The sequence below is a fragment of the Limulus polyphemus genome, unplaced genomic scaffold, assembly GCF_000517525.1.
Source record: "Limulus polyphemus unplaced genomic scaffold, Limulus_polyphemus-2.1.2 Scaffold1690, whole genome shotgun sequence".
NCBI lineage: Eukaryota > Metazoa > Arthropoda > Merostomata > Xiphosura > Limulidae > Limulus > Limulus polyphemus.
In genome coordinates, this window is record NW_013667300.1 from 85,166 (window position 1) to 97,350 (window position 12,185).

Below are 12,185 nucleotides of genomic sequence, written 5' to 3' on the forward strand. Positions count from 1 at the left end.
GTCATCGTCCCTCGTAGCAGTTTATTTGGAATCGTTACGGCTGTAATCTACATACGAAACGATTATATATTGAATTCGTGTGGTCATCGTCCCTCGTAGCAGTTTATTTGGAATCGTTGCGGCTGTAATCTACATACGAAACGATTATATATTGAGTTCGTGTGGTCATCGTCCCTCGTAGCAGTTTATTTGGAAACTGCTAAACGTATTTCGAACAAGTAAGATAAATTGTTAGACGATACATTCAGTGACGTCATTTCACAAATTTTAGTGTTGGGGTGGAAAAGTTTTGTCTGCATATAGACCATTTTCTGAACTATAATTCATTTATTCGTTTGTGAAAAAAACTTCGATCATGTTTATTGTTTATAGCTTTGATGTATTTTCTTTTTTTTTTTCATCCTTGTGAACATTTAACCTGGTGATTAGGGCGCTCTTCTCGCAATCTGCGGGTTGCCAGTTCGAATCCCCTTCATCGAACATACTCGCCCTTTCAGTCGTGGGGGGGCATTATAATATTACAGTCCATCCCACTATTCATTGGTAAAACAGTAGCCCAAAAGTTGGCGGTGGGTGATGTTAACTAGTTGCCTTCACACTAGTCTGTCACTGCCAAATTAGGACCGCTAACGCAGATAGCTTTCGAATAGTTTTTCGTGAAATTCAAAACACACCAAACTGTAAACATTTAACGAAATTCGACATATGACGAAATAATAACTGAAAGTAAACGTTTTTAAAGTTCCTACAAAATTACTTACAACATTATAATTATATAAGTGAATTTCAAACGTATTTGTGTAGACGAAACACAAAACACACTGAAAGTAATTAGCAAATAATTGTTGCACATATTCCCGCGTCTAAATACAGTCGCTGAACATTTCTTTTTATCATTACCTTTTATTTTAATTGAACGAAAACGTGTTGTGCCACATAAAGTAAACAAGTGTTTCAGCGAGTGATCATGAATCATGAAAAAATGTGCATAAGGCTAGAATGAGATTTTTACAAGTTTTAAATTTAAAAACAAAAATATTTTGTGCCAAGCGTGGCGCAGTGGTAAGCGAGCCGGACAATGGTACATGAGAGTCTATACTTCCCCTCCCTGGTGTCTATCAATTCAAAATTAGGGACGACTTGAGTAGCTTTGCGTTTATATCCGCACAACAACAAGTACGGTATATTATTTCTATTTTTCCGGATACAACCAAATACACTGATAGTTGACCGATAATCTCAGCAACGTTCGTGATGTTCCAAGGTAAAAAATATCTCATTTAAACATGTACAAACAAATAAAAAACCAGACCGTTAATTTCATCGACTGCAAACACGTGCAAATAGTCCTAAGCGCTGTTAAACAACGATGTAATTGCTTTTACTAGAATCAAACAATGTCTTTTTGTAACCAGTAGAAACTCACGTGGAATTTTTTGAATTTAAATGCAAGATTACCAAAACGACTGCTTCTTGCATATTAACGATTTTTAAAGAATCACACACACACGGAAAGAATAGTTTGATATATCCCCTTTCTAGGTAATTGGCATCTATCCATTTAGATGACTTTATCAAAACTCTTGATTTGTCTATTAATAAATAAATATCTGGTACGAAGAGATCGTATAATTTTAGCTTAGTTTAGAGAATGGTTTGTTTGTTTTGAAGTTAAGCACAAAGTTACACAATGGGCTGACTGTGCTCTGCCCACCACGGGTATCGAAACCCGGTTTCTAGCGTTATAAATCCGCAGATATTCCGCTGTGCCACTGGGGGCACCCAGGGAGGGGATCGTCGCTTCTAGATCTTTCTTTGTCCTTTCTGTGTTTTTTTTCTTCTTCCTTTTACCGTATTTATTTAATTTTGAGTAATGTTAAAGTTTTTTTTTACTGTGTACTTTTAACTTAATTACTTTTCCTTCTATCCTTTCTCTTTTTTGATAAAAAAAAATTTCCGGATTTGAGATCCGGCAAATTATACCATTTCTATTATCCAGTTTCTAAAAACGGTTATTACAAAAAAAAGAAAAGAAAAGAAAAAGAGGATGCTTCGTCTATTAGAAATATCACATTCGTTTATATTTGTTAAAGTATTTTATTCATCATTATTCTAGTTTTAAACAATGTATTAACCAGACAAAATCTGTGCTTTCAACATTATGTTATTGAAATTTATACATGTTTAACGGTATTCTTTTTTTTCTACTCTTCAGAATACCTGTTACGTTTTCAAATACAGATTGTGATACATTACTGAGTTTTCTGTTAAGTTTTTTCAGTATTGAACCGGTTTGATTGTTATTTACCTTGATTATAAGAACTGTTAGAAAAAAAGGGTTTTAAAACTGCACGTGTAGATGGTGTAACTATTTCTCCAAGTAAAAACAAAAAAGACAGAAACCATCCTTCATAGAATTCTCTATTATTACATAAACTAATTTAAATATAGTGTCCATATTTGTATGGATAAGAATGTTTTATCCGCAATTTACGTTTGATTTTATTTTATTCTTAAGACTCTTTTTTTAATATTTTAGCTTTATAACTCTTCCCCAGGTTTCATAATAAGTATGTTTTGATTTCGGTTTTACAACTGGCTTATACAGAAAGTAATTAGCATTTATCGCAATAAAAATCGTCAATACGTTTTCTGTGTGGAAGAGGACGTAGATCATCAAGAAGCCTCGTGCAACACCTTTGTCTTGTGACAAACAATTAAACCAAATGGCTTGCGCCCACAAGATGTGGAGCGCAACCCTTTCAAAGTTTTATCGAGTACACCTCACCGTGAAGAGGCTGGCGCCGCCCCGTGCCCACAAGGTGTGGAGCGCAACCCTTTCAAAGTTTTATCGAGTACACCTCACCGTGAAGAGGCTGGCGCCACCCCGTGCCCACAAGATGTGGAGCGCAACCCCTTCAAATTTTTATCGAGTAAACTTCACCGTGAAGAGGCTGGCGCTGCCCCTGCTTGCGCCAGTCTGTTTAACAAAGTATACATTAAGGTTGTTATTAAGTAAAAAGATTTAAAAACCTAGTGAACAAAGCATCGATTTTTTTTTTTTTTATTTCATCTTACTGTAGTATTTAGGAAGTGAACGAGCTTTAACAGTAAGCACTTTTCTTTGGGTGCGGGGGTTACGGGGGAGGGAGAGGTACATTTTGGGTAAGCCTTACCCCCTGCAAGCCCCTCCCTTGCTACCGCCCCTGATTGCAAGAATGGGAAAAATATTGTTCATTTAAGGCATCATAGGAAATATCTTGAAATTATGTTCTCTTGAGTTTCATCGTCCTTTTTGGGGTTGAGAGTTCTGAGAACAATAGTATTACAAATCAGCATCTTGAGCATTTTGATAAATTTTTGCGTTTCTTCACACTTTACACGTATCTTACACATATCAGCAAAGCAGTTTATTGGGTGAAATTATATACGTTTAATTAATCCAAAACGTAAGCATTCAATTAAAAACCCTTATAATGTTCGACTGTTATATCGATACCTTAACATCGAAGTCGTACCCAGTGACCGATGTATAAATTAGAAACAAATATATGGGTGTAATAATTAGGCTTTGATTAATTAACAGTAATAATTATGTTTTTATTTCCACTTAATTGCGTTTGGTTGATGGTTTCGACATGCGATTTTTGCTGTATCGTTATCCATTAACAGTATGTTTTAGTCTTCATCTTTACAAGAGAAACGGACTAGGGTCACGTGACTGCAATACAGTTAAGATCGATTAGGTTGGCTCCCGAGCAATGGCTTTGTACTAGTTTTGATAACATTTTTTTTTATCGATTCAGTGTATAACTATGGTCGATCGGTATTGGCCGCTAGATGCTAGTTATAATTCTATAGAGTGACAGATTTCGATATTCATATATATACATACAAAGCCAGACATTTTTGTTATCTCTACACGTATTTTCAAATATTATAAAATAATATAACCGCCGGTTTACTCAAGTGATCATCATAAGAGAAAATTTAAGGATAACATCGCAGGTGATTAAGAAACAAACATATTTAACGTGTTAATTTTGATAGAAAATAAACTAATTAAAGTCATATGTTTATATATATTACATTTAATTGTGAATTTGTTTTCTTCGTTCTGCCGTTTTTATACACTCTTATAAAGTACCTTATCTGTCTATTCCAGATTTTGATAAAATCGTTTACCAAGTTTGTAGCTATTTCCTTGAAGGAAAGATATTACACAATACCATTAATAATTATTATTTTCTATATAGTTTTGATGAGAATGCGCGTGTCTCAACAATCAAGATAAAAAAAATATATATTAATAGTAAAAGTTTTACTGCATTATTGTAATTAATGATATAAATAACAAGAAAACTAGAAGGTAAACATATCTGTGTAACGGAGTGTTTTTCTTACATCAAGTGTAACTAAAATTTGAAAGCACTCTTTTTCATTTACTTCGCTTTCCTGACAAGAAACTTAAAGTTTACAAACATCTGCTCCCCTCCCCCCAGTGGCACAGCGGTATGTCTGCGGACTTACAACGCTAGAGACAGGGTTTCGATACGTGTGGTGGGCAGAGCTCAAATAGCTCATTGTGTAGAGCTTTGTGCATGACTTCAAACAAATTACAGACATCTACTTATGTATATACTCTAGGTGACAAAGTCGTTTGTACAGCGCCCTCTGTGATGATACTCTCGTACGCTCGCTACTGTCGCTACCGTGCTATTCTGAAACGTGTAGACGGAGGGAATGACCAGTGGACGAAGAACCTGTTGGTTGCAGCCTTGGGTGGTTTAACTCTTCCTTCTAAGAATACGTACATAGTTTTCTGCAGAGACACCTTTGACCATGATGCTCTTGCGCAGAATGAAGTCATCTGTGATCACTTAGGTAGGCATAGTATTAAAGAAACATCTGCGTGAAAGTAAAGAGTGTATAATAATATGTTAACCACACTATGTCGTCTGTATCTAATACCGAAGAGGCCTTTCGTTTAATATCAAGACTCTTCATGCCGGTTGAGATACGATATAGGTAGCAGTGGTTAAGACGCTCTTTATATTAGCAGAAGGCTTGAGAACAACAGTTTTTATGTGAACTGGGTTAAGTTGGCGAAGTGTTAATTCTTTTATCAATTTTATTGAAGTCACTATATATTAGAAATAGGGTAAAGATTTTTAACAGTATATTATTTTAATACCATATATTATTAATCATTATTTTATCAAATGACCACTGCGTAACTGTTTTTTTTGCAAAAAATAATGCCATTTCAAAGTGTTGTTGAGGGATATAGTAGTATTAGTGCTTTTTACAGTAAACATCAGCACACAGATTTAAATACGCGTCATTCTTGTAGAAATCATGCTTTTTATATAATTTTAATGTATTAAGGAACCTTTAAAGTACAATTCTAACGACCAGATGCCTTACCAAAGTATAAAAATATCCATATTAATCACCTAATACGAAAAATTTCCTCTTTTATTACGCCACCTGGCGGGAGTGACTCAACTAAAATGTCCTCATATGTTTTTTCTGTATTGTTTGTAGAAATGTATTAATTATAAACTAAAGTGGTACAATTGAATGTTTGGAATGTGTTTTTATTTTATATGGTAGAAAGGGCTGATATGGCCGTTAAAAACTTTTATTTGAAACACAAAACAAGTAACAACGTTTCGACCTGCTTAGATCATCATTAGGCTAAGAACGACTTTGAAAAAGTGGCCGTTATTGATCACTCGTCATAGGGACAACAATATACAACGCCCCCTACAATCTTATACCTGACATTATTGTCGTCCCCACTACATGTGATTAATTTGCAAAGTCATTCTTAATCTAATGATGACTTAGATAAGCAGGTCGAAACGTTGTTACTTGTTTTGTGTTTTAAATAAACGTTTTAAAATCCCATATCAGCCATCTCTACTATATAAAATAAAAACACATTCCAGACATTGAAAATTCTCCATTCTCGTTGGAATGTGATTAATACTTCTTTCATTCTGTGGTTTCTTATGTAGAAATTTAAAACTTACTATTAAACGTTCATCAGTGTCAACACCCCACTACGATTACCAGCGTAAGACTCTCTCACACAGCAAAGTTTTGGTTATGAGTGCTATGGAGCAGGTTAAGTATTTTGTCAGCAAGTTTTTACCAAACGAAATTCTGCTTCTCTGTACTGTTAGCTCCAAATCTGAAGGGTCGTCCAAGAAAGAAGAAGCTTTTGGGAAAAAGATCTGGTTCCCCAAGTAGCGATTCCAATGGGTCAGATGGCGGGAAATACTATAATACTAAGGTAAAGCAGATACGTATAATAAAATAACGATAATAAACTTAGAAAATTTGCGTTTATGGAAATTCGAGAATTACAACAATAACTATTTAAAGACAATAAAGAAAAATTCAAGTTTATTTCATAATATTAACCAGTTGTTCACCCTTGCATTTAAGATTCAAGCTTACATTTTAGTTACACGTTGGGAAGAACTATAGTACTAAGATAATCCTAACACCTGTTGCTTATTCTTGATAATAATAATCTTTGAAAATATGTACTTATGGAAATTCATGAACTAAAATGGTCATTATTCAAAGAAAAGAAAGACTAATCAGTTTTTATTTCACAATATTAATCAACTGAAACTTGTTTCTGTTTCTTAGAGAACACTTTATTAACGATTCAAGTGTATATATATTTTTTTTCCGTTGGGCATTATGTGTTTTTACCATCCACTTTAAATTAAATATACATTTTAGCTACGTTGGTAATGTCTTAAATATATTACCCAGTCACTTAACGCTCTAGGTTTTATTTTGATAAAAGTAGTTTATGAATTTTTCATCAACTCGTTTCTAACCAGTAATTCTTAAGTACATACATAGACATCGGAGAGTTTGTCGAAGCTCGAAGAAAACATGAAGCTCGAATATATAATCACGTTAACTTTCAATCAATAATACCATACGGACTTGTGTGTTGTATAGCTCAGTGGCTTTCTTCGAAGCAAATAAGGATCGATCTGTGTTATTAAGATTTATGTACGGACGATGTTTTTCAATTATTAGTTGAAACATTATTACGTTAACATTTCCCACAGGTTAAGAAAGGAGAGCAATGGACGAAAGAGAGGGAATTTCTTGAAAAGTTGTTCCAGTTTATGAAGAACAGAAAAACTCCCATCAAACGTGTACCAAGCCTAGGTTTCAAACAGAGTAAGACTGTTTATCTGTCGAAAAATTTCTAGAATAAACAAAACTGAAATGCATCGGTTATATATTTTGAAAAAGTTGAGTGATAAAATGTTATCTTTAGTTTTAATGTATGTATCTAGATGGCGAGTTTTTGGCATAGTTTCAGGTTTTGTAAATTGTTTGGCATATAGAGATGAATAGGTAAGTACATTTATATAGTCATGTATGCATACCAATGAAATATAGACAATGTACAACGTACCAACAATTTCGGCATGTTTTTATACATCCATTAATTACATGTATAAGGCACAGATTATGGGATGTACGCTGTCTTGTCTTTCTGAACTAGCCTAGACTTTATGTTATAAGATTAAAGAAGTTATATTCAGCCAAATCGGTCAAATTTGTTTTAGCTAAGTAAAATCATAACCCCCACATGAGCGTGGAATGTTGTTACCAAAACCCATAATTTTGTTTTTGACTAATTATATACACGGAGTTTAAAACAAAAAAGTAAATAAGACAATCTGTAATTAAATATTTGACCTTCCTAACTAATGAGAGAAAACATGTGTTGAAAAAAACGTCAACTGAACTTTCTGTACGCCTTTGAGTCTCCATTGAGATTGCTGTCATGACTATCCATTAATGCGATATTGAGTCTCCATTGAGACTGCTGTCATGACTATCCATTAAAGCGATATTGAGTCTCCATTGAGGCTGTTGTCATGACTATCCATTAATGCGATATTGAGTCTCCATTGAGACTGCTGTCATGACTATCCATTAATGCGATATTGAGTCTCCATTGAGACTGCTGTCATGACTATCCATTAAAGCGATATTGAGTCTCCATTGAGACTGCTGTCATGACTATCCATTAAAGCGATATTGAGTCTCCATTGAGATTGCTGTCATGACTATCCATTAAAGCGACATTGCCTATTATTAGGTCGTCAAGAAATTAATGTCGCTTTTTTAGATGAAAAAACACGAACAAATATATATCAAAACCAAACATTTATTAAATGAAATAGTCTATTCTTATCGATGATGCTTTTCCATCTTACAATCGGGCTGTTAATGCCCTGATTAAAGAAAACACTTGGCTTTGAGGCAAGAAACATGTCGATGTCCTCTTTAACATATTTCACATTTTCATACGTTTTCCCATTAAGATGGTGTTGCAGCGAACGTGTGCAGTGTGTGTAGGAGAACTTCCCAACCCAATTCCATAATCTTGCTTTGCGTCAAACGTACCACATGTGGTCGAAGAACACCTTTCTGATTGACGAGTGAAGGGCGTTTCTGATGAAGGCTTAATTTAAACGTTCCAGTTGCTGACTGTAGATCTCTGCATTGACAGTTCGCTGTGGATTGAGGAGTTCGAAAAAAAATTTTTGGGTCGGAAGTGGTTTTTGTCTAGGACTGAGCCATTGTTTTTGGCGTTTAATATTCGCATAGAGAATCCATTTTTCATCACCGGTGACGGCATTACGCGCCAGAAGAGACGAAGCAACGTTCACGGGTCGCGGGTTCGAATCCCCGTCACACACCAAACATGCTCGCTCTTTCAGCCGTGGGGGCGTTATAATGTGACGGTCAGTCCCACTATTCGTTGGTAAAAGAGTAGCCCAAGAGTTGGCGGTGGGTGGTGATGACTAGCTGCCTTCCCTCTAGTCTTACACTGCTAACTTAGGGACGGCTAGCGCAGATAGCCCTCGTGTAGCTTCGCGCGAAATTCATAACAAACCAAATTGCGACATTAATTTTGGACGACCTAATATTATTGTTTCAAGTAACTCGCCTAAAATATTCCTTGTTCTCTTCTATTATTACCTCACTTCTATTTAATTATTATATTTATATGAGTTAGGTTGACAAGTGTTCAATGAAAAGTGTGTACTAATATTTAATTATTTTTCTTGTTGCAGTTAATTTGTATTATTTTTACAAATTCGCCAAGAAACTTGGAGGATACGAAACGGTAAAAATGCTATTCAACTTTATACACTTCTTTGATATTAAAGAAATTTATTTGTAGATGTTGCTTTATATAATGAGGACCAAAGCATAATTAACAAGCTAGTACATTTTATTTAAATATATAGATATGACAACTTTTACATTACACAATAAAATAAAAAAAATAAAAAATGGCTCAACATGTTTCAGTAGCTTTCAATACTATCATCATGCTGATGATGGTGGGCCCGGCATGGCCAGGTGGTTAGGGCGCTCGACTCGCAATCTGAGGGTCGCGGGTTCGAATCCCCGTCACACCAAACATGCTCGCTCTTTTAGCCGTGGAGCGTTATAATGTGACGGTCAATCCACTATTCGTTGGTAAAAAGAGTAGCCCAAGAGTTGGCGGTGGGTGGTGATGACTAGCCGCCTTCCCTCTAGTCTTGCACTACTAAATTAAGGACGGCTAGCGCAGATAGCCCTCGTGTGGCTTTGCGCGAAATTCAAAACAAACCAAACCAAACTGATGATGGTAGCGAAAGCTTCCGAAACCTGTAGTCATTTTAAATTTTTTATATTTTATTGTGTAATGTAAACGTTGTTTTGTGTATATTTTGAAATAATGTTTATTGCACAATGTTGCCTTATTTATATAAATTTTGTGAGAAGTAACGCTAGTATAACTTGTACACAAGTAAATATTTTAGAACTTTAACACAGTCAAAGTTTTGAAGGAAAATATATCGTTATTGACGTTATGAAAGGGTTTTTATTGGAAGGGAATTCTGCCTGTTTGTTCTATTTATGCTTACCTGTTTTTCTGTTGAATATTGTATGTTGTTATGTGAAGGATTCAGAATAATAAATATAACATCTGATTTTTACATTTGAAAATACCATGTCAGTACATTGCTGAAATGAACCGTACTTTTTTTATTTTGAATCATGGACGTTAATATGACCAGTAATTTGTTGTTGTTTGTGTGTGTATGTCCCCCGATCGGACAGTGGTAAGTCTATGGACTTGCAGAGCTAAAATCCGGAGTTCGATCTGTGATCTTAACAAATGTTTTTTTGGTTTTGTATAATCTAAACATTTTCTAATAACTAATCGTGCTGGTTCTCGACACATTAAGAATTTTCAAACAAATATTTCTATTGGTTTTATATAACTTACACATTTTCAACTGAATATACCTGTTGGTTCTCTGTACATTAAACTTTTTCTTCCTGAAAACTGTGGAAGTTGGACAAGATTTTATTATGGCATGCATATACATAAATACATAAAACCAAGTCTACCAGTTTCTACATGTTACTTTATTAATTCAAACGTTATCTTTAAGAATGCCTAGGTTTCACATATTTTTATTGTTTTTTATCTGCCTGTCTCTATATCTGTGCGTATATTAAATCCTATGTGTATTAATGTTGACTCAACGATATTTCTGTACCCTAGAGATTTAATAATCTGTCTCTAATTACATTTCGTACATGATCGTTTTATTTTCTCTCTGTCATAAACCAGTCTGTTAAATCTTCGTGTTTACACGACACGTTTCTGTATTCTCTTGTTTACAGAGTGTTATATCTTTCAATTTCAATTGCGTCTTTTTTTTATATCCTATTTTTACTCGATGTTATAACTTTCCGTATTATAGTTTTACTCACTGCTACTTGTTTGCACTAGATCACAGACAAAAAACTTTGGAAACGAATTTATGATGATCTGGGTGGTAATCCAGGGAGTACAAGTGCTGCCACCTGCACACGAAGACACTATGAAAGGTAACTATTCTCCATCAGGTTCCGAGAAAGTTATTAATATCATATTTAAAATATGATAAAATTACATTTATAATTTTTTTACTGTTGAAGATATTAATTTTTGCTTTTCTACTATTTATCTGTTGTATATTAATTTGTTTTCTGTTAGTTATTTGGGGGTTTTGTCTGCTTTATTCATATATTTTATAAAAACAAATCATCAAAGTAATTTCTTAAATATATATGAAAAATAAATTTTTTTTTTCAGACTTTTTATATTCGTTATATTACTTAATCGCTCTACTGAATATAGGTAATCTCTTTGGAGGCACTGAATGTGAATGATAAAATAAACAGTGAATATAAATCAAAGCTCCACTTGGGGAATAGTATTTTAAACTTTCCTTTGAAAATGTTATATTGTTAATGGTGGCATAAACATGTGGTAATAACAACATGGAATCAAGTCTGCTGTGATTTTGATATCGAGTATTTGAAATAATCGATTGTCATCTGTATTATACAGTGATTTCTATTTCTGCCTCTTTCTGTTTAAGTGACAAATTTGCCTTTCAATGTGGTATAAAGTATTATTAAAATGAAATAATGTTATTGAGATATTTTTCAAAAATTCTCGTAGAAGATGGGTCATCATATAGCGCCATCTATTAACATTATATATATATGCATACACACTCATACTCACACACATACACTTATATATATTATATTTTTATTGCAGCTGATGAACTAAAGAAATAGAGTTGCGTTTCTTCTACCTAGGGAAGATATATTTGTTTTTGTTTAAGTAAAAACCCTTGATAATTTCAAAAAGATTTAAAAATACATTAATTTTCAGATAGACCTGCTTGTATTTCATGTCAATAGAGGGGGCCGCGAACATAATTAAGCTTTTTTTGTAACTTGTTTTTTTTAAATTTCAATGTCTAGGCACTAGCTTATTCTAGGTAAGGGTAGTGGTTTTCTATAACAAGTTATATTTAAATAAATAACACAAGGTAATTTCAAACACGTAATGGTGGGCAGAACACAAATAGCCCATTGTGTAGCTTTGTGCGTAAATTCAAACAAACTAAATAAACTTGTTTAGTTCAGGTGCTAAGTTCTTTATGGCTAACGTTTCTTTTAACCTTAGCAGTTGCTCATTTTCAGTCTTTCCGATGATTTGGAATTGTTCAATTTTTACATTTACATTCACGCATTCTTTTTTTTATGTCGGAATGCGTCAATGT

General features: G+C 34.0%; 1 protein-coding gene across 2 annotated transcripts in view; it reads left to right on the forward strand.

The window, feature by feature from the left end:
* Positions 1–12,185, forward strand: part of LOC106464567 (AT-rich interactive domain-containing protein 5B-like) — an 81,535-nt gene that overhangs the window by 60,064 nt on the left and 9,286 nt on the right. Inside the window, exons 4-8 of one of the 2 annotated variants that reach the window (XM_022392304.1) lie at positions 4,648–4,884; positions 6,192–6,301; positions 7,104–7,218; positions 9,135–9,187; positions 10,856–10,953. In XM_022392304.1, coding sequence (XP_022248012.1) covers positions 4,648–4,884; positions 6,192–6,301; positions 7,104–7,218; positions 9,135–9,187; positions 10,856–10,953 — 613 coding nt within the window. Of the gene's footprint in view, positions 1–4,647; positions 4,885–6,191; positions 6,302–7,103; positions 7,219–9,134; positions 9,188–10,855; positions 10,954–12,185 lie in introns of those variants that run through there. The other variant, XM_022392303.1, reaches the window with a different exon arrangement.